This window comes from Mauremys mutica, chromosome 5 (genome assembly GCF_020497125.1).
Source record: "Mauremys mutica isolate MM-2020 ecotype Southern chromosome 5, ASM2049712v1, whole genome shotgun sequence".
Classification (NCBI taxonomy): Eukaryota; Metazoa; Chordata; order Testudines; family Geoemydidae; genus Mauremys; species Mauremys mutica.
The window spans coordinates 87,592,588-87,616,830 of record NC_059076.1 but is presented as its reverse complement, the minus strand read 5'-3'; the positions used below and the strand labels follow the sequence as shown (position 1 = coordinate 87,616,830).

The 24,243-nt window shown below is 40.1% G+C and overlaps 1 protein-coding gene across 1 annotated transcript in view; it reads right to left on the bottom strand.

Annotated features, from left to right (window-relative positions):
• FGL1 (fibrinogen like 1) overlaps positions 1-24,243 on the bottom strand; it is a 52,620-nt gene that overhangs the window by 26,187 nt on the left and 2,190 nt on the right. Inside the window, exon 2 of the mRNA XM_045019852.1 lies at positions 7,835-7,910. Coding sequence (XP_044875787.1) covers positions 7,835-7,910 — 76 coding nt within the window. The remainder of the gene's footprint in view (positions 1-7,834; positions 7,911-24,243) is intronic.

The following is a 24,243-nucleotide window of genomic DNA, read 5'->3' as shown; positions in this document are numbered from 1 at the left end:
AGATATTGGGCCATGCCTAGATTATCCTTAACCTCCACTCCATCCTCAGTGTTTAGCGGTCCCACTTCTTTCTTTGTTTTCTTCTTATTTATATGGCTATAGAACCTTTTACTATTGGTTTTAATTCCCTTTGCAAGGTCCAACTCTACCTGGCTTTTGGCCTTTCTGACTTTATCCCTACATGTTCTGACCTCAATAAGGTAGCTTTCCTTGCTAATCCTGCCCATCTTCCACTCCTTGTAGGCTTTCTGCTTTTTCTTAATCAGCAATCACTGCAGAAATTGATTATGATTAGCCTGCCCCCCCTTTATTTAAAGTTATTGAGTATATTACAGAGTGGCCAAACATCCACCATCACTTTCTCAGACCTCTCCTTAAAACATACTTCTTCCATGGAATCTTTAAACAATAATCCATGTATCTATTTTATAAATAGGGTGACCAGATGTCCCGATTTTATAGGGACAGTCCCGATTTTTGGGTCTTTTTTTTATATAGGCTCCTATTACCCCCCACCCCGTCCTGATTTTTCACACTTGCTCTCTGGTCACCCTATTTTATAAATAAGGAATTTACACTACTTAGAGACCAGCCCTTATATCGCGGGAATGGATGATCCACTCCCACAGTAAAATCTGCAGGAAGGGACTCTGGTGGAGAATGTTACTGTAAGGATCCCTTCATAGAGATTGCCTCCCCCACATCTTCCTGTCAGGAACAGGGTTTAAGTCCCCAGAGAACAGGTAGTGGGATCTTCCCCAAACCTTGTAGATCCCCAAGGATCTCAGGAAATATAATCTGGGCACTGGTACTTTTTCAGCTTTGCTGTCTAAATGCCATTATGTCTGTCTTTCATTTAATTTTAGAGTACAAGGTTCTTAGGAATAGGGACTCGGACTTCCTTTATGCATGGATTGTACAGCTCCACACCACTGCCAGTGCTCACAAAAAAAAAAAAAGATCATTCACAAGTTGCTGATGAACATGAAGAATAAATGCTAAGTATAAAGAACCTGATTCACTCACATCCCACTACTCATTTAACCAGTTACACGAGGGCAAGGCTGGTGTGAAATTTTAACATTCTGGCAGTGGTGTGGTGGTACAAAAAACAAACAAACAAAAATACCTCACCTACATTCCATATTCCCCAATGAGAAGTGGATACACTTTGTTTACCCTTTACTATACTACTACATTCTGATCTGGTAGTTTTGGTGTACTGAAGACTGTGTTGGAATCACAAGCTATCAGTCTGAGTGGTGGTGGTGGAGGCGGGATCCTAGTCCTGCTTGCTGGCTAGGGAGGTTTGGAGCAAAGTGTACCATCAATGTCATTCTGGACCGAGCCAGCTTAAAGCAAGGTCAGGTGAACTGTGCCTTGCTGCCTTAGGAAGCAGTCTGTTTTCAGGTTCTTGAGTATTATCATTCTGAATTCTAAGAAATGAAGTGTGATGCTGCAACCTTCCTGCAAGAGAATCTATGTTTTTATTTAATTTCTCTGTGTGTATGCCATGAACATAATAGTAGTGTTTTGCACTCAGTTCGCACTGTTGCAAAAGCTTGGAAAAAAATAAAATTCTTTCTATACTAATTTTGTCCTATTCAATTTGAAAAAACAGGTTCCCTCCAGTACATCCAAATGCAGCACAAACCAGCATGTTTCTCTATAGATTTGCTTCCTTGTTGGTGAATCAGCATGATCATTAATGTCTGTACAGCTCTGAGAATAGGATTGTTAATTAAGACACACAGCACTCATAAGATTCCACAAACTGTGATGTTAATACATGATTTTACTATAGTGTTAGTTAAAAAGCAGAGAGGCTTTTACTACAACCAATAAACACTCATGATCCATTTTACATAGATATGGCCCATTGTTTCTGGTAAGACTCAATATTATTACAGGAGGCTAGACCTCATTGCTTTTTCACTCTAGAGGATGCAATTCACTTTGTTGACCAACTTATAGTAGGAGATAGAAAAGAGAGAAGAGTTGATCTTTTTAGGCAAGAGATAAAGAATAACTTCAAAGGGGTTTGTTATGATTTTTTATATAAAATGTTATTTTCTTTTAATATTCAAGATTCCCTTAGATGAGTACTTGTTGCTTCAGGCATGTTGTCTCTGCAGCGCAATCCTGATTACATGCCTTCATTCCAAATATTTGTGTTGTGTCTCAGATGTTTGCTTTTAATTTAATTCATACTCTGTTGTAATCCAGTATATGATGATTATTAGCAGCCTGGAAAACATATGGCAGGATAAGCTAGGTTTTTTTGGAACCTGTTGAAGAGCAGAGGGTTTACTGCGTGTGCCAGTGTGATGCATCTCTGAAAACTCCATAAAGCTCTTTGGACCATATTCAGCTATGGAGTAAGTTCCGTACCAGCTGGCTGCCTTCATCTAAGCCATGCTGTGCAGGCAGCAGGACCTTTGGCCACAAGAGGTTGTGAGATGAGCTAGTTGACCAAATCCTAAAATTCACCAGAAGACACATAAAAGCCCTCCAGTGGCCTATTAACCCCCAGAGCCCTAACTTATTTGAATAGTGCCTTGAAAATCTTTTCCAGATATCAGTATTAATGGGCACAGTGATAGACAATACAGTAATGTACTCCTGAAAAGCTGATGAGCGTCACTTATGAGATGGTCCTTGTTGGTCAAGTGATTCTTACTGCAAAATTCTTACAGATGACTTATGAGCGAAGGTACTTTTTTCAGCTTCAGGGAATGGGCACTTTTGCCTCACAGCATACTAGTAGTTTTGACTGTATTTCTTATTCCGTTTGATGCAAGTGTAAAACACTCATGCTCCCTCTACTGGCTCTTCATCAGCAAAGCCCAAAATAATATGAGCCAAATTTTCAAACTGCCCTCAACACAGATGCCACATTTGCTCTGACAATATTACACACAACTGCTTGTGGATCTTGCACACACATACAGTACTTGTAGTACTGTCAAGCAGTTAGAGGTCTGGCTGCTTAGTTTTCATGCACAGAAGCATTTGCGCTCAAAAATGTGAGTTTTTGCAGAACTGTGGGTGACAAAGTTAGAGGGTTTGGAAAATTGAGGCAGGTAGGATCTTAATTATTTTTAATAATTATACAATATTTTTTGTTTCTATAATGCATTTCAAATGAAGAACTGAGGGTTTAAAAAAATTAATGAATTAAGCCTCTAAACACTCCTGGGATGTAGGGAAGTATTATCATAATTTTACACATGAACTTTTAGCCAAAGCTGAGGATCAGAACTCCATTCTCATTCTCTTTGACCAGTTAGCCACCTTCGACACAGTCAACCATAGTCTTCTTCCTGAAATCTTGTCCTCTCTTGGCTTCCATGACTCTGCTCTCTCCTGGTTGTCCTCCTACCTCTCTAATTGCTCCTTCAGAGGGTCTTTTGGAGGATATCCTCAGCTCTCTCTGAGGGTTCCACAGAGCTCTGTCCTTTGTCCTCTTCTATTCTCCCTCTACACCATATCTTTACTTTGAGTAATCTCATCTACAAACACAAATTTAACTACTATCTCTACAACTTACGGCTTGTCTACACTGGCACTTTACAGCATTGCAACTTTCTCGCTCAGGGGTGTGAAAAAACACCCCCTGAGCTCAGCAAGTTTCAGCACTGTAAAGCGCCAGTGTAGACAGTGCCCCAGCAGTGGGAACGCGGCTCCTAGCGCTGGAAGCTACATCCCTCATGGAGGTGGTTTTTTTAGAGTGCTGGGAGAGCCATGGCACTGCTTTACCATTGCCAGTGTAGACTAGCCCTTAGAGATGTACCTCTTTGCTCCAGACCTGTCTCTTTCTGTCCAAACTAAAATCTCAGCCTGTCTCAGTGTCAGGGCTGGGCCTGGGGCAGCCTGCATGTAAGGGTCAGTTACCAAGTTGCAGTCAGGAGATGAGTAGCAGAGTCGGGTCAAGCCAGGTTAAGATGCTAGGAAGTTAGGGTCAGGCACTGAGTTGCAGACAGGAGGCAAGTAGCGGAGTCAGGGTCAGGTCAGGTCAGACAAGGTCAGGATGCCTGGAAGTCAGGGTCAGATGCTGAGCTGCATAGAGGGGGCAAGTAGCAGAGTCTGTGGCTCACAGCAAGGCAAGGTCTGGAGCAGAAGCAAGCAGATAGTTTGTGCCATTGCTCAGACAACTTGCTATGATGACTTCCTGGTTTATATAGCAACGTGAGCCAATCAGTGGGCTGTGAGGGGCTACCACTCAGGCCCTTCTGGGTGTACATCCTACAGCATGCAGCTTCACAGACTTCCTTAGCAGAAACCCAGCCTGAGCTTCCGATGGTGATGTGGAAGTGTTGGCAGCCTGGAACACCCATGGGCCCAGGATCTGGTCCAAGAAGTTCTTATGCTTGGTGACATCTCCTCATATCTGTCAGCACAAGATCAACATGGCTAGAACAGCGTTCTTAATCTTCTCCTTTCCCTTCCCAGAAAATCCTTCTTGCTATCTCCTTTCTTGATCACTGAGGGCATCACCACCTGTCCACTCAAATCCATAACCAGGGCATCATCTTGGACTCTGACATCTGACTCCTCATGTCCATTTATGTCTGAATCTTGCAGATTCTTTCTGTAAAACACCTAAGATATGGCCTTTCCTATCAATTCACACAGCAAAAACTCTCATCCAAGCTGTCTTAATTTCATGTCTCAGTTACTGCAACATCCTTTTCTCTGGCCTTGAGAAATGCAGTCTTGTCTCAGTCATATCCATTCAGAATGCTGCTACAAAGATCATGTTCCTAGAACATGGTCAAAACAATGGACTATCTCTTTGTATCCCTTAATTGGCTCCCCCTTCTCTATCGTATAAAATAAGCTACTTGTCTTCACTTTCAGGCCCTTCATGGCCTATTCCCCCCTCCCCCTCCACGCACGCACACACACACTTCTCTCATTCAATGTCAAAAGGTTGACTCTTGTCTCTGATCAGCCCATATCAGCCTCCATTCCCTCTTGTTAAATTTTCAAACAAACACATTTGTGCTTTTTCTCATGCTGCCCCTCACACTTGGAAGGAGCTCCCTATAAACATCTATAAATCCACATAATTGTTCTCCTTCAAATCCCTATTTAAAACTTTTCTTTGCTGTGATGCCTACACAACAATTGACAATGGTAGGCTGCTAGTATGCTGAGACCACAACCTCTGAGGATGACCAATATTCTCTTTGTTTCCTTGTACTCCCCTTTTGTCTGTCTGCATCTCTACTGTCTCTTGTCTTATACTTAGATTGGGGCAGGGATTGTCTTTTTGTTCTGTGTTTGTACAGTACCTTGCACAAAGAAGCCCCAGTCTTAGACCAGGTCTCTGTGGTGCTATGACAATACAAGCAATAAATAATAATACAGATGGATAAACCGAGGCATAGAAAGTTAAATAATATGGCCACGGTCACACAGCGAGTCACTGGCAGAGTCCAGAACCCTTGACACTTAGTCTTTAATTTAATCACTTAACCAAAATTCCTATAAAGTTAGCAATAATCAGAAGTTAATGTTTATTTATATAATCTTGATCATACAGAAGAGTCTTTTAGGGGAGGAAGATTAATTCAAATCTTGAGAACATAACCAAATGGAGGTCCATCACTTATTTTGAATCTAAATTACTTAGTGTCATTTTAAGATATTTTAAGTCTCTAAATACTGTTATTTTAAACTTTGCATTTTAAACTGAAGTTTTCTTTTTATTTACTTTAAATGTTTGCAAGTGAATTTAGAGCTCATAAAAGTGAAAGACCAACACAGAGCCTGAATAATCTCCACCGCTTTGCACCTTGTGTAGCCAGGTACAATAGAAACTGGAATACACTATGTAAAAATACCCTTGATACAAGAGACCAAATATCCCTATGTTGGTGGATACTAGATGCCTATCAGCATTGTTGGACAGCTGGTACCATAATAAGAAACTGACTGACCAGAAACAGAGAATAAAACAACATCTGTTTAGCTATGAATGAACAGTACTAACTTTGGGTTTTTGGTGTCTCTTTCGCTGAACTCCCAACAGGATCTATAAGGCTTTATTGATGAGCAGCAATAATAAGGGTCTCATATCTGGAATACCAGACCTATTCCTCATGGAGACAATCACAAACCAGTTCTATAACTTTAATGTGGATTAGCCTGAACATAAGAACATAAGAAAGGCCGTACCAGGTCAAACCAAAGTTCCATCTAGCCCAGTATCTGTCTACCGACAGTGGCCAATGCCAGGTGCCCCAGAGGGAGTGAATCTAACAGGCAATGATCAAGTGATCTCTCTCCTGCCATCCATCTCCATCCTCTGACGAACAGAGGCTAGGGACACCATTCTTACCCATTCTGGCTAATAGCCATTTATGGACTTAGCCACCATGAATTTATCCAGTCCCCTTTTAAACATTGTTATAGTCCTAGCCTTCACAACCTCCTCAGGTAAGGAGTTCCACAAGTTGACTGTGCGCTGCGTGAAGAAGAACTTCCTTTTATTTGTTTTAAACCTGCTGCCTATTAATTTCATTTGGTGACCCCTAGTTCTTGTATTATGGGAATAAGTAAATAACTTTTCCTTATCCACTTTCTCAACATCACTCATGATTTTATATACTTCTATCATGTCCTCCCTTAGTCTTCTCTTTTCCAAGCTGAAAAGCCTGGCTCTCAGATGTGTGAATTAGGGGCCTGTTACTCCAGTTTTACCCAGGATAACTCCACTGAAATCACTGGAGTTACACCAGTGTAAACATAGAGTAATGAAATGGTGACTCTGGCTTCAAGCATATAGTACAAGAATCTTTGGCAAAAACAGATTGCTTTTCCTTTATCTGTCTTTAGTCTAGACATGAATCAAAGTAAAAATATTATGATACTATAACAATTAGAGAAATGTTATTTGGTTGTGGCTCTGTCTCTAGTGGATAGTAGTATCACTGATTTAAACCAGATTGAATAGAGCTTCTTTTGTCTGCTTTACTGACTACAATTGTTTATACTATACATTTAGAAGCAATTATTCAAGGGCTGCTGACAGCTCTATTCTTGGACACATTGTCCCATATTTAATGGAGTTGTTGCTATTAATATGCCACATGTACCCTACTTCTTCATTTTGTAACTCTTGAGGAACTAACATCCTTCCAGTAAAATACTACTTTGAATTAGGCTAAGGACTGAAAGGATCTTTCACTGAACTGTTCATTTGTATTCTCCTCTTTCTGAGGACTTTAATGAGATGAAACGGTATGCATCCTTGAAGTGGTGAAAACCCTGGGATAAATTTTAGAGTACTCCCAGTTTATTCACTTCAAAGTCAGCCAGAGTCCAGAAACTTCCCACTGAAAACTAAAAGAAAGAAAATGGACTTCATGCTAATGTAATGATTTTTCCCCACTGCAGTCAGTGAACTTGCACAGAAATGAAACAAACCTAGACTTTCCCCCTTCATTTGATTTAATTTACATTTGTTTCCACACTTCTAACTTTCAACCAGAACTAGAAATGGAAGTGCCAGAATCTAGGAATTTGAGAGACTGTTTTTATGGTAGTTCTAGCCCAACCACAACAGGAATTACTGCCACAGAAGTCCCCTCCCACAAAGCTCAATCTCGAGATTTTCAGATCCAAGAAATTGGATTGATTTGGATGTTTGTTATATTGCCAAAACTTTTGGGTGCTCCTCCAAACCATCCTTCTGAACTTTTTGAAGTTAACCCATCACTAGAGGAAAATTTAGACATAAGAATAATGTAACTTATTCTTGACCTCTTCTACACTGTTAGAAATAAACAAGGGCATTATAAATACGATTGCAGTTCGTAAAACTTACCGAGTTACCAGTGGCCATTATTAAACAATTTGCAAGGATGAAATTAAACAGTGTCAAAATCTTCATTCTCAGGAAACTGCAAAAGAAAGTAACAATGAAATCTGCATTAATTTAAATCTGTTTTATTTAGTTCTTTAAAATCATCCAGGTGCTATTTTCACTATATTTAAAATGAGGGGGGGGGAATTGTTTTGGTGGGGGCAGGGAAACCCAGACTTTCTTTATACATCATGAAGAAAAAAAAAAGCATAAAATCATTTCTCTCCCTTGCACACTACCTTTAATAGATCACCAATATTCATTTGAATGAGTACTGAAAATATATTTTCATGTAAAGATATGCAGAGGCTAGGAAATCACAAAATTGCAAGAATGCAAAACAAAAAACAAAAAAACCTCCCTCCCATTGACTATTGTTGTAAACTATTATTATATCATCCAAAAAAATTACATTAAAGAAGCTCTTATGACCATAGTATCTCAGTGCCTCAACATTAATAAAATTAGCCTCACAACTTCCTGTTTGGTTGAGCAGTGTTATTATCCTCACTTTAGAGATGGGGAACTATGGGCCTGTCTACATGAGAATACTGCATTGATTTAACTTGAATTGGGTTTTTTAATTGATTTAGTTAAACTGGTTCAAACTGCTGTATAGACACTCATTTCAATTTAAGAGTAGATTATTTCAGTTTAATTTAAACCAATTCCTAATTGACTTTAAGTAAACCAAAATAAGCCCAGTTTAAACTGAAATAAGAGTGTCCATGGAGCCTTTTGCACTAATTAAATTAGTTTAAAAAACAATTTAAATTAAACCAATGCAAATTTGTGGTTAGACAAGGCCTAATATAGAGAGAGATTAAGGTTCAATTTTAGCAAAGCAATTCAGCATGTGCGTGATAGAGAATAGCTTTTATGGAAATTTCTACTTGGTTTATTTACGCATGCATGTGTAATGCCAGTGGAACAATGGCAGATTGTTCTTTATATTGTATAACAAAAAACAGTGTGCATGTGTGAAGTATGTTTTTTTAAAACTCTTATAACTCAGCCAAATCAGATCTAATGGTCACAAGATCTATGAAAAGCACATGTCCTGGAGGCTATGGCCCTGCCAAATGTCAAGTTTCTATCACCTTCATTTTGCAGATCTTTTAATTTTGTAGAAAAAATTCATTTTTCCAACCGTGTAATTTATTATGCTTGAAAATGGCTCATCTGTTTTTGCTGAAATGTTCAGAACAGAAATCATTCTGTGATTCTGGGACAGAGAGCAAATTATCAAGTTTCAGCCCAAAATTTAAAACTTCAAGGAAACTGAAAATGACCACGTAGAATGAAAAAGCCTGGGCAATGTTAATATAAATGTTGCTATGTTCCATGGACTGAAATTTTTAAAGTTACCTAGGGGATTTGGATACCAAACTCCCATTAGTTTTAATGGCAATTGAGCATCCATTTTTCTTAGGGAAGATTTGGGGGGGGGGGAAATCACATTTTATATTAAGGTTACATTTAGAAAAAAATTATGAAGGGTTAATAAATGATTAATAGATGTTTTAATAATGGTTAATCAATTGTTAGAGTCTAATAAGCCAAGCCAAATAATCATGGTTTATAACGCTCTAGAAAACCTACCATGAATGTGCTGCTGACAGTCTCTAATGTTACTCAGACCTGTAGTAAGCTTCTAATATCTATTGATCACTGTCTAGCCCTTTAGAAACTTTTTATAAATGTGACTTATAAAGTATAATCTGAAAATCTCAGCCTTGACTATTTGTCATAAATTTTCTGAATCATAACCTTAAATTGTTTCCCAGGCTGACCAGATATTATTATAGACATTATATTATCTGAATATTTAATTTAAACTCAGAGGACCAAATTCTGCTCTTCTTTACACCAGTGCAACCCTATTTCTGTTTTCATGAAAGCAGAATTTACAAAACCCGCCTGTCATTGAACTCTGACATTAATCTGGATTTCAAATACTTTGAACCATGACAAACCTGAGGCACTTTCACATATTTGTGTAGTCATTCTCTTGTTGCAGCTACTCTAGTGTAGAAAGCAGCTGTTGCCACCTGTTGCAATGATTTTCTTTCAGTCATGGGAGATGAGTGACTTAAGAGTACATCAGCTAGCTGAGCAACCTGCATGTGATCTTTAGTTTCTAGCTTTGACTATCTTGGTCATACTACTTATTCTACATACAGTTGTGATTAAGATATATTGTCTAGGACTTGAGGATTGTATTTCTTTCATTTAATAATTCATGTTCATCTGGTATGCATAACTGCAGGCATTTATTTTTGTAAACTGCACACTAATCTCCACAGTCCAACTGGTTCACAGAGAGTTCACAAATATAAAGGGCTCGAATAGAGTGTCAATCCTTCAAGGACTGAACATCTTTCTAACTAGAGTAACTTCATTTTTTAAAGGGAGTAGCAAACACACCTTAAATAGTGTTGATGCAAAAGTAGACTTTACTCATCAGAGTTCTTTCAGTCAGCCTACACCTCTTACAGTATGTTTGATCTATTGCATGTAAGCTATAGATCAAGTGTAGGAGTTTAGAATTTGTGCACTTGAGATTGTATATTCTATTCAAATGAAGTAACCTTTCTATTTAAAGGGTCTGTAGCAGGGTGAACCCTTGCTCCGGCCCTGAAGGGGTTTAAAAGTGGCCTGGCAGGGCTTGAGAGCTGCTGCTCTAGCCTGGGCTGATTGGGGAAGTGGCTGCAGCTGAGGCCACGCCCCAAACTGAGCCACAGGCCTTATAAAAAGGCCAGGGAAGCCAGAAGCCCAGACACTCTCTCTCTGTTGCTAGAGGGAGATGGGTCTGGCTGCTTAGGCGCTTGAGACTGGATACCTGAGTGAAGCGGAGCTGGGGAGCTCCAGCCTAGAAAGCCCCAGGCTGCGGCCTAGCGAAGGGCCAACAGGTACTGGGGGTTGCAGAGGGCAGCCCAGGTGTAGGCCAAGGCAGCAGGTCCAAACCCCTTTGCCAGTGATGAATAGGCGGATACTGCAGTCTGCCCCAGAGTGTGGGGCTAGACAATGACTGGCAGTAGCCAAATACTGAGGCAAGGTGGGGATAGAGGGTGAGGGTTCCCTAAGGAGGGGAGACCCAGAGAGAAAGGGGTTACTGCACCCCATGTAAAAGGGCACCGGGTCCAGGGAGGGACACGGGGGGGCCTGAAGACAGGTGGATCACCAGCCTGCAGAGGGCGCTCCATTGCCTGGAACGAGCTAATTCCCAGAGTCACCAGCAGGAGGTGCCGCGGGGGTGAGTCCAACCCGTTACAGGGTCGCTCATTTTAAATGAAGTCTTTCTTATGGAGAGGTGCACAAGGATTGGAGTTGGAAGCTCACTGGAACACAACTTTGGCTATATCAGCTCTAGCACTGCCAAGAGAGGGGTCACTGATATGATATCTGGCCTCTTTAACTTAGCTTCCCTATTTTGTTTATTTCTTCATATTTCAAATACATAAGGTAAATGGGACCACTTGTGAGTCCAGGTTGCAGAATTGGGCACTTAATGTATAATATCAGAGGGGTAGTCGTGTTAGTCTGGATCTGTAAAAGTAGCACCGAGTCCTGTGGCACCTTATAGACAGACGTTTTGGAGCATGAGCTTTCGTGGGTGAATACCCACTTAGTCAGATGCAAGTAGTGGAAATTTCCACTACTTGCATCCGACAAAGTGGGTATTCACCCACGAAAGCTCATGCTCCAAAACGTCTGTCTATAAGGTGCCACAGGACTCGGTGCTACTTTTACAGATCCAGACTAAGTGGGTATACACCCACGAAAGCTCATGCTCCAAAAGTCTGTTAGTCTATAAGGTGCCACAGGACTCTTTGCTGCTTTTAATGTATAATGCAACTCCTCTCTTTGCACCTAATTAGACCTCCCTTCCAATATAACTTGCAGCAGGACCCTGTACCCCCACAGACTTTTATTAGCAAAAAGTCATGGTTCTGGAATAGCTGTACCTCTGTCTCTTGGGTTGGAATCCTATGATTCACCCCACTTTTAGACTGGGTCTCTAGGTTACAGTACCCTGGTTTATCAACTTTGTTTCCTTAGCTAGCTCAACAAAGTTTGGCACCTGCCTGAAACTTCCTTTCAGGAGCGGTGATCTGTATGAAAATGCTAGTGACAGACACCTTCTTCAGAACAAAGTATTATTTATTTATGCACAGAAACATAACAATCAGAGAGAAAATGGACTGCAAGATAGACTGGAGAGTCTATGGAATGGTACGCGGCTCGCCAGGGTAAACACCCTGGTGGGCCGGGCCAGGCCAGGCCAGTTTGTTTACCTGCCGTGTCGGCAGGTTAGGCCGATCACGGCTCCCACTGGCCGCGGTTAGCTGCTCCAGGCCAATGGGGGAAGTGGGAAGCTGCGGCCAGCACATCCCTCAGCGTGCACCACTTCCCGCAGCCCCCATTGGCCTGGGATGGTGAACTGCAGCCAGTGAGAGCTGTGATCGGCCGAACCTGCCGACGCGGCAGGTAAACAAACTGGCCCGGCCTGCCAGGGTGCTTGCCCGGCCTGCCAGGGTGCTTACCCTGGCGAGCCGTGTGCCAGAGATTGCCGACCCCCAGTCTACGGGGGCTATCTGTGACTCTGTGGTAAGACTGTTACAGTGATCCAGGAGTTCACATTAGTGAAATTTAATTATAGAACATACCACCAGTTTGGGGTGTCTGCCCTGTTTTGACAGCCTGCTCTGAGTAGGCACTCACAATCATGAGCCACTCCAGACAGACATAATGACAGTCTACATCCTCATGCTAATCTCATTGCCTATTTAAACAGTTAAATTAATTTTACATAGTTACTTAAAACTTAATCAGAAATTTCCTTATAGGATAAAACAATTTATTAAGAGAGCCTCTCCCTACACTAGGGTAAATAATTACAAATAAACATTCACATATTAAATCAGCAAGCAAGCCTATTCATTCCAATAAGCTGCCACATGATTAAATAGTCACAGCACAGCTGAAATCAGTCATGATTTTAGTGAACATTTTTTTGTTACTGACTTTAGTGACTCCAAAGAGATAATATGTGCTGAATAATTATAAAGATGACTTTCCCTCCAACATCAACATTTGCCCATAAAGGAAACAGAAATTGTACACATAGGAATTCTTCCCCTGAAAAACCTTCAAGGTGGATAACAGATCTTACAGATTCGCTGTCATCAGTTTTCCACACACCATGAAGGGCCATAGGTGAAGATAAAAAATTAAAGAAAATTCTTCTCATCTGAAGATGCATACTACTACTACTACTTGATCCAAAGGAGAATAATCTTTAGGTAAAGCAGTATTAAGTCTCATGAGATGTTCTGACATTCTATCCATAAGAGCATAATGGTACCCATACACTAGCTAAGACATTATGCGGGGGAGAGGATGTGTATGGCTTTCTGAGAGATTTTAAATTATTTCACTGAAGGGAAAAAAAAAAAAAGCCAGGTAGGTGTCTTTAAAGTTTCTTCTTCCATGCCATCCTTATGCATGGAATTTCCTCCCACTATTTATGCTCAGACTTCCCATCTGTTCAAATTCCTCCTAAAATCACTTATCCTTCAATGTCCTTCAGACATTAATACCATAAAAAAACTCTACACTGTTAAATATCGGACTTTCGATGTGTGATTTTGTTTTGGTTTTGCCTGCCTGAATTCTGTAGATTGCCAGCTATGTGGGATTTGCACTGTCTCATCTGTGTTTGTACAGTTCCAAGAACATCAATATAATAATAGGCAAGAACCTTCGCAGCGAAGTGAAACTCCTTCCAAAAATGTAAATTGGTCAGTATATGACCTTCAGGGAAATATTTTTCTCCTTGCATTCTTAAGAATTATTAAAAGCTAAACCATTCTTACGAACAAGTAATCATTACTTCATTATTCAAGCTCTGAACTGTTTTATATTAGGTAATATCTCTGGAAATGCACCCACTTTTTCTGCAATGCAGTAAATGATTTTAGCCCATTTTAAGGCCTAAAAACAGTCTTGTCAGTTCATACATCAATGTATTAAAATATATTTAGGACTACAGATCTTAGTTTAGAGTTTATTGAATAACAACTAAATGTTTTAGCGAAACATCTAGATCCACCCTTAACACAATCACATCATTAGAGATAATTAAAACAATACATTATTGATTCAAAAATATGTCCATTTTTACTCAGCACTGTAGAAAGCACCCCAAATTCCCGCTTACACCCTCAAGCCCACCTACCAGCTTTATCTTTACTCTCTAGACACAACTTACGATTGTTAAATCTTCCTAGCTGATGCAAAGAATTCCACAGCCTTTCCCAGAGCAAGATTGTTTTTGCTATTGAACTCTGTAGAGTTGAGACTTAGGTCTCTCATGAGTCAGTGAGCAGGAATGTTACTGAGGAGTTGCAGTGATCAAGACTGTTAACTAAATTGCAACACAGGAAAGAGAAGACTATAATATAGTGCCTAATATACAAATTGAAAATTAATAAAAAAGAAAGGAAGAAAGAATCCATTCCTTTCTATGGCCCTGATCCAGGAAAGCATTCCTCACCAGGACAGCACTTCAGTACATGTTTAACATTAAGCACACGCTTAAGTGCTTTCCTGAACTAGGGCCTAAATTTGTTAGGCTTCAGAAACACACAAGCATGTTTAACTTACTGAATCAAGAGACTAGTAAGATTAATTTACAGCTGTGTAATAGATAGAGCTGGGAGAGTAAGGAATGTCTGCAAAAACACACAAACAAAGCAATGTAGAGAGAGCCAAAGGGGCTAGAGACAGAGAATTGTGGTTGATACAAGGCAGGACATTCTAACTATGATGGACAAACACAGGGAACATTTATTATTGTTCTAGTGACATCTTATAGGCACATGAGCCTACTGACTTTGTTGGGACATAGTCATACTACTATGGGCTAATTTAGAGCTGGACAAACATACATTTTCCATGTATGCTTTTTCAGATAAAAAAATTGAATTTATTTTGACTGACACTTCACTTGTGTTGGTTTTCCAAGAACAGCCCATCAAATGAGTGAACTGGTAGGCATTCTTCAGGAAAGAGTAAAGTTTATAAGAAATATTAAGGAATATTGAGGGAAAGCAATTTTGGACTCAAATGTGAATATTAGCACTGGGAATCTAATTTTAAGAATAATACTTACCCACTCAGGGAAGAGAAATCATACCATGTAAGCCACAGATTCAATTAAAACTAACCAACACAGCTCTAATTTTGAATTGCAAATGTTAAATACCTACAACAAAATGCTCAGGAATGAGCTAGATAAAGAATCACTGCAAGAAGATATTCTGCAAGTCATTTTCAATAGTAGATAAAGCTGAGGAAATCATGATCTACAAGAACCTACACAGAAAGAAGACATCTGTTTTTAGAAGGACTCTTTTACCTAGCAGCCAAAAGCATAAAAAGATCCGATGGCTGAAAGCTGAAGCTAGAAAACTTTAGACTGGAAATAATGCACATAATTTTTAATTCAGAGTAATTAACCATTAAAACACCTTACCAAGGGATCTGCTATCACTTGAAGTCTTTAAATTAAGACTGCACATCTTTCTAAAAGATATGATGTGGTTCCACTGCAAGTTATTGGGCTCAGTGTAGAATTTACTGGGTGAAATTCAATGATCTGTGTTATGCAGGAGGTCAGGTTAGATGACTATCACAGGGGTGCCATGAGGATAAATACATCCAGTATTGTGAGGTGCTTAGATACTACGGAAATGAGAGACTTATAAGTACCAGAGAATAAAAACATAATGATCCCTTCTTATCTTGAGATGGGGTTAGGGCCCAGATCGTCAAAGGTATTTAGGTGTCTAATTCCCTCAGATGGGAGTTAGGCCCCTAAATATCTTTGAGGATCTAGTCCTAGACTCTCCACTAGTGTAAATTGGCTAAACTCCATTGACTTCAGTGGGGCTATGCCAGTTTACCCAGCTAATGATCTGGCCACCCAAATCTATGAATAAGCTGCTCTTACAACCAGACATGAGGGAAAATTTGTCAAACACAGTGAATTACTCACTCATCTCTCAGCTCATTTCTTAAAAACAATTATAAAAATTATCGCTGTTGCTCACTTCTATAATAAATCTCATAAAACTTTAAACTTCCCATGTGCATGGTGACATCAGTCAATCCATGCTGTGAATTGGCAGTCAACTTCAAGGCCAATAGAACTTTAAAAAGCCTCCTATTTTCTTATGTCAATGTTTAAAAGAAATTACTTCAGTCAAAGAAAGCGGAGGGTCTTTCTACATGTTATGACCTTTTTAGCTGTGCTGCTGCTGCAGCAGTATTTTATCTGGCAGAATTTCAAGAGCTTGTAAAATCAGTACATCCAAGATAATGTGTTCATAAAGTCAGCCATTTGTCACTCAAACTCAAAAGAGGCTGTAAGCAGACAAGAATTTGTTAGGTAAACTGAATTGTTAAGAGTTCTATTTTTTTTTCCTGATAAACTATAATGCAAGTGTTAAGCACCATTTATAAAAAGTGGAGCTTCATCTCTTCTTATGTGGCAGACTCTTAGCCTGGGAAGTTTCAAATCACCTTCAGCTGTCATGTAAAAACATGGAAGGGTCAAAGATTGTATAAGCATGAAATGGTAGCTCTGTGCATGCCAAAATTTACTTTCACTCCATCTGTTATGAATTAATTTGTTTACACGATTCATGGCTGGTTTTTTTGTTGGTGGTGGGTTTTTTTTGGTTTGTGGAATGTCCAGAATAAAGAGAAAACATGTAATGGACTTGATTCTAAAGTCGGCTAAAACCACATTTTAAATTGTGTCCCAAGTATTATACATCCAGCAAGAGGATACTCGAATGGTCTTACACACGTATGCTGAGCCAGTAACAAATATGCCTTATAAGAAGTGGCTAGAATGTTTGGTAGTTTAGCTGAGATAATATTTTTAAATTATTTTTTACTCTGGATGCTGAAATCTGATTAATCAAAGCAAAAAGATCTTTGTCTTTCCTAAATACTTTTGCACACTTTTATTAATGTATTTTTTTAGTATTTCACACCATTAATGATTTGTTGCTTCTATCACTTTTATGTAGTAATCATATCTTGAAAAAGATAATTTATTTACAACTGATACAGCACATAATTGAAATCAGAGACTTGTCAGCCTCAGCTTTGTAATTTTTTCCTATTAACTTAAAATCATTGTGAGTCCAATTTTAAAAAACAGCCTTTAAGTTTTGCATGTACGAACTAGATTAGAGAATGACTAAAACATTAACCTTGCATGTTTAAAACCTGTTTAGATCATTATCACAACAAAGAAGCTGCTGTTTAACAGAATAATATTGTATTTCAACATCATAAATGTATTTCATGAATAAAAGCACATATATTCCTTGAGCTTAGGCATAGCGGATAGACATGTTAAAAGGCACAGTCTCACTTTTACACAAGACAGACCAAATTCAGTCCTGATGTAAGTGGTACAACTCTACTGACTTCAACAAAATTGCTCTAGCTCAGTGGTTCTCAGACTTACTTGATTGGGCCCTGCTTCTCTGTGTCTGTAGTCATTTACGCCACCCCCTCCAAGTACATATATCGCCACCCAGCTCTGAAGGCAGAGCAGAAAGCAGCAGCTGCTGCCTAGGCACTCAGCTCTGAAGGCAGGGCCGTGCCAGCAGTAGCACAGAAGTAAGGGTTGTGCCCCATTGTCACCCTTACTTCTGTGCTGCTGCTGGCACCCTGGGACTGACAGCCGGAGCCCCGCTGCCTCCAGATGAGGGATTGGGGAGTGGGGGAAGGAGAGCCTTGAGCTCAAAGTGTCTCCTGGTGAGGGATTGAAGGGAGAGGGAAGGAAAGCCCAATCCTGGGCTGCCTACCAGTGAGGGAGTGGGATTGGGTGGGAAGGAGAGACCATGCTTGGGTGGCAGGATTCCAGCTGTCAGCCCCAGCCTGGTGGGGCTCTGGCTGTCCCCTTTATTCCTACCTCCCAGGTATTCACGACTTTTCTGCATGATACCTAGCCAACCAGGGCTGACAGCCAGAGCTCTTCAATAATAATTAAAAAAAAGCACACTGCTCGTGCCTCCCTTGGGAGGCCTGCTCCACAGTTTCAGAACCGCTGCTCTAGTTTGTATAAGGGCTCATTTTGAGTCGTCATATATAATATGCTGCCCTGTCATTGAACAGTTAGAGTAACTAGAAACTCAAAGTCCTTTATATGTGACCAAAAATACCTAACAATTAGATTGTTAGTAAAAATGCAGATATAATTTTTAAATCGCTAAATAAAGTTAACAACTCTTTATACTCCATATGGTATTTTGGAGTCATATTTATGAAAAACAGCATACTTTGAAAAACCATATTTTTTTCCTTTTAGGGCTGATCTACTCACAGTTTATGTAACAATTTAAATAGAATCCATGTTAGTTAAGTGGGAGTTGTTCCCTTATGTGGAGATTCTGAAACTGATTTACATACAGGGAGGTTGCAGCAATTTAACTAAATCAGCTACAAAACAAACTAAGCTATATTGATGTAAGACACTCTTGCTGGTGCACAAAGTGTGTGCAGACTATCTCTCATTCCTGCTGAACTGAAAGTGAAATGCGAAATGGCTTGAAAGTGCACAAAGCCAACAGAAACAAATAATGGGCCAAATTCAAAAGTGGTTTAAGTTATATCAGTATGTGGATGAAAATAAGTGGTAATTCATATGCAGAGGTGAAAGGGTGGTAGTTGTACCAGAAAAAAACAAACAGGAGAGTGTAAAAAGGTATAACACTTGCCCCCACCAGTTCTGTCTTACTGCCATTGCATGCCTGCTCTTCCATCCCTACATTTTGGAATTTATACTTATTTAGTGACATATCCACTTACTCAACAGCATGGTAGTTAACCCATAATTTACCTCACCATTAAATTTGGCCCATAGTCTTTGTTAAGTTAAATGGTGGCATCACTGCAAAAACTCGTATGTTACATATCTCCCTGGAGATCAAATCCATACTTCTTACAGCTGAATACTGGCTTCCTTGGGTAGACTTCTTTCAGAAATTGAATGAGTTGTTTCCCTTTCATTTTAATATAGGGCTCTCCCTTTAGCCAATATTCAAGAAGTAGCAAGTGGTTTCCATTAGAAGGAGAAATTGATGATAGAGTCAGGTATTATTTACCAAGAATGTACATCAAGTCCTGTTTTCCTCAACATGGTAGGAATGAAACACCCAGAGACAGTTTTTGCTCATACTTCCGCGTCTCTTCTTAGTGAGAACTTTAACAAAAAGCTCTCAACTTTTTCTCAGGGTCATGCTACAAGTACTTCTCTGGCTGTCTCTGGAGTTTCCTTGCTGCCTTCCCTGGATGGTTCCATGGTGTAACTGATTCTTCTCTCTCCCTCATGCGCATAGCTCTATCAAACTATATGTACACCCCAACCCCCACCCTGTGTTTGTATTCAGACCTCAAGGAAAACCAATCAGACTGCATGACTTAATGCCTATTCCAGCCTCGCACGTGGCCTGTGTTTTAGCCAGTGGCTCCTATTGTTTCAGATGTCTATTCCATAAAGAATCTTAATTGCTTTTTACATTTATTCTGAATGAAGGGCAGCTGTTACATCCATCACTTTCAATGAGGATTAATCAAACCCCAGTGCCAACAGGTTATAATAGTGTCTCCAGGTAGTACCATAATGGGAACCACACTTAGAACTGTCTCCCTGCTTTTTTCTACCCCTATTATTGCTGTCTGGGACATGTATATGCCTCTCCATTTGGAAGTGGAGGCAGGCAGGAATGTTGACTAGGTCCAACTATGCTACTCACCTCCTCTGCCTCACCAGTGGTCTATGGATTTGATGGACATTCAGGTAAATGGTAGCAATTACAGGGCTATCTGTATGGGTTTAAGGTACAGTTATTTGAAAGTCTATATACAATAATTAGAGACTGATCCAAGGTGCAAATTTTGTATCTGACTGCTGATGTGAACTTTCTCAAAGTGTAAGAGTGTTTGGATCTATGGTTTTGGTTAAGGTTTATCTCTAATTATAATAATAAATTGGCCTTGTGAAAGAAGGTGTTTGATTATCTAGGGAAGATACCTACCAGGTAGCTATATGGAGCCCAATTCACCATCGTCCTGCACCTTCTTAACTATACACATACTTAAATGTTTTTGTAGATCGGGGCTAGAGTGCCCATGCCTTCTAAGACTGAAACTTTTAACCTGGTCCTAGGTAAAGCAATTGACATAGAAAGTCTTCCCTGTGAAAAGAGGTCTAATCTAATGTTTTCCCTGGGAAGGGGGGATTTACATGTGAATTTTTTATGTTAATGTTGCCCATGAAAATATTATCTACATTGTTTTGCTCTGCTGGATATAGCAAAAAAGGGCTATGTCTACTTCTTGAAAAAATGCTAATTAGTACTTTTTATTTTCTTTGCTTGAAAACTCACCTGTAGATATGATGGAAACTATTTATCAAGTAACTCCAGAATTATAATTTGACTGTATTTTCAGCTTTAAGTCTTACTTTCTTTCAAATTTTCTAGAAAAATTCTCCCTTCTACTAATTTCCCTTCAAATTTTAAGAAGAGTGAGAATTTTTATTTTAGGGGACAGAAATTAGCATTAGAATAGAGTCCTGTTGCAACCTTAACTATGGAGTGGTTGCAGTCTCTTCATAACATCAGAACTGAGCACACTGTAGCCGTAGCCCCACTGAGTGAAGAAATATGGCAAAGTAATTTGGAAATTAAGTGTATGTCATCAAACCATGCCAGTGCAGTTCAACAAAGGACAGTATGAAGTAAGCAATTGTTAGAAATGTGTCAGTAATATTTAGATTATAAATCTAATCAAAACATGTCAAAGCCACCCTAACTTTTATGTCCGTGTTCACTATTTTAAATTTGATTTACATATGAGATTCATTACTACAAGTATTCATTTTTAAAAACTGATTCATAAAAGCAACTACACGTTTTTAAGAATAATTGTTCAGGCTCTCTTGGGTAAGAGGACCTAAAATATCTTTCCCCAACAATGGAAGATGAACAAGTAAATTATAAATATCAATAGGATGTAGTTTTTGAAGGCTATTGGGGAGTAAAATGCAAATAAAATATCTGGATATCAGTAACACATCACATGAAATTTGAGTGCATGCAGTATTTTATAAAAGTGAAAGTTACTGAACTGGTTAAATGGTACCCCATTGCTTCACACTTACCCACTGTGATGTGTGGCTCAGTATTGCATGCTTTATTGCTTCAGTAAAGTATGCAGCATCTCACCACAAAGTTAATTTCCATGGTACTTTGTGAAATTACTTAACTCTGCATTGCTACATGACATGTTTTGACAACTTAATACAGAAAGTCAATATGCATCTCCAGGGTGTGAGCCCAAGACAATGTAACTGCTAACGAGAACATGATTATTTTCAATCAGATGTACTCTTTAGTGGTCCACATTTTGGAAGCTTGCTTCCGTATTAAAATAGGAGCACATATGGACATGAAAATTAGGGTGGCTTTGAAGTATTCAGCATAGGTTTATCTGCTAAATACTTTAATGCTGACATATTTTTGGATGTAAATCAAAGCTATAAAGTGTAAAGAAAGCAATTAGTCCATGGGGCTCATGAAATGGGCAGGAATGGCTGCTATCAGATGCTCTTTTAATTTTCCAATTTTAAAATAGTCACCTCAATGCTTTCTTTTTAGAATGGAATCTCAAATGTTGGAACACTCTCTTTTTGTTATCTATAATAATGCAGAAAGAATAGAAATTGAGAATTCCCTAATTAATTTAGCTTCAAAGTGGACTGAATAAAAACAGGGACAAAATTATATGAACTCTTGGCTGTGATCATTTCTTCATAAGGTATATTAGTTTTTGTTTTGTTTCTTTCATTGTATAGTTCTTTGTTTGGGGTCAGGGAGGAAATTTGTGTGGCTTTTACAAATTAACAATTCTCTCTCTCTTTTTGTTTTTCTTTTCTGTTTCCATTTAGCACATTTCTACATTGCTATTTCAAATAGCTAGAGAATGTGAACATGGCTAGATCAGTGGTTCTCAACATGCGGCCCACAGGTCACTTGCAGCGCAGTCAGCATACAGATGTGGCTCCTGTGACATAACTAGGGTGGAGTGGGAGAGTCACTTGCCCAGGGCACAGGGCTGGTGCGGGGGGGTGCAAAAATGGGGCTGCGCAGGATCAGGCCCAGCAGCATCAGTAGGAAGCCAGGGTGCTCAATGCATTTTAGGACACCAAAAATCCAATCCTGTTCTTAAAAAAGCTAAATTCTATTTTTAAAAAAAGGAAAAAAATACATCTGGAACTTAGGCTTTTGCTAGATTTTAAAAGAGCAATTCCAAAAATTAAGCACCCAAACTAGCTTTCTTGGGGGTTCAGCTTAAAGGTTACAAGCAAACATACACATCAAGGGTTAGCACAGAGGAGATCTACAAGCCAAAATAAAAAAATAAACCTGATTGTGCCTAACTAAACATTCCCTATCCAAATATTTTCTGCTAAGTATGGAAGATGAATTTTCATACGTGGTTCAAGCCTTACATAGCATTGCTGCTCTGTGACTCCTTCTCCAGAGAACAACAGACAAAAGGAAAGTTTCTTTCCCAATTTTAAAAGTTTTAGCCTTCCCATTGGCTCTTTTGGTCAGGTGCCCACTCCTTTTCTTTTACCTGTGGGCTTGTTAACCCTTTACAGGTAAAGCAAGCAGAGAACAGACACCAAGAGGGATTTTACAGCTAACTGGCTGGTTGGGTGTTCATAAAAGGGAGCTATCCTCTCCCCACTTCATTTATCACAAGGGGGCTTGGGGTGTGGGCTCTGAGCGGCGCTTACTTCAAGGAGCTTCTGGAAGTAGCCAGTGTGTCCGGCTCCTAGGCGCAGGGGCATCCAGGTGGCTCTGTGCACTGCCCATGCCTGTAGGCACTGCCCCCAGCCAGGATCCCAGCTAATGGGAGCTGTAGAGCCAGTGCTTGGGGCAGAGGCAGCTAGCAGAGACCCCGTGACTGCCCTTTTAGCGGACCCATGAGCTGGGTCCCTTTTTAACCAGGCGTTCTGCTAAAAAACTGGATGCTGGGCAACCCTAGTGCAGGGAAAGGGTCGGGGCTAGGGCTGCAGGGAGAGCGGTGCAGCTAGTGCATGGGGGACAGACTTTAGGTGGGGGGACTAGTGGCTGGGGACAGTCCCTGGATGAGGAGCTAGATACTGGAGCACAGTACCTGGATATGGAGGTGGTGGGGGCAGTCCCTAAGTCGGGGGCTGGGTGCTGAGGGGAAGTCCCTAAGTGGGAGGTTGGTTGCATGGGGGGTCAGTCCCTGGGAGGGGGACTGGATTCTAGAGGGGGCAGTCCATTGGCGCGGGGGCTGTTCTGCCTTGGATAGGGCACCCTGTCTCTGCAGGACAGGCATTTGTGCCAGCTCAGTGTTGGGGGAATCTAGATTCTGGGTGAATGGAGGACAGTCCCTAGCAGGGGGGCTGGGTGCATGGTGGGCAGAACCATGCACCTGACAGGGCTCCCCATCTTTGCAGGCAGAGGCAAGCTCCGCAGCTGCATTCTCTGGGCGTTCAGTCCAGCCGCACCACCACCAGCAGCGCAGAAGTGAGGGTGGCAATACACCATGCCATGCCACCCTTACAGTAAATTAATTTTTAACGGATAATGTTTTTACTTATTTAGCTACTTTAAAATGTTCTTGGTAGACATTTGCCGTGTTGAAATGAAAGATACTATATCGATCTGAATCATATTTCTGTCATATAACAAATACTAAACCTTCTTTTTTTTAGATGTACAGGTAGTATATATATTGTGTGGATGTGGCCCACATAACACATACAGAGCTGCATATGTGACCCACAATGATAAATAGGTTGACAACCACTGAGCTAGATGCTGCTGCCGTCTGCAGGACAACAAGAGGTACTGCTCTCTCACAACATAGTACATTGCTTATCTGAACCACTGCCAGTATAATGTTGATTTTCCATGCAGGGCAATAGAGGGTGGGAGAAAAAGACATTAGTCAAGTAATAGATGCAGAATTATTTTAACAAGTATCTGTTACATGCTCTAAACTGAGATTATTAGTTGCACAATATTTATACAGGTGGTAATGGTACAAATCAGCATGATCTATTACAGGAAGTTGCTACATATTCTTTTTTGAAAGTGATTTCACTTATGGAAACATAGGAATATACCCTTATGCCCCTACCTACTGTGGGGATATTTGCCATAAAAATTCAAGAGATTCGCTGCCTCACAGAGTTTCCGGTCCTTGTGTTCTTCTTGCACAAAGGGGATCAGTTGATG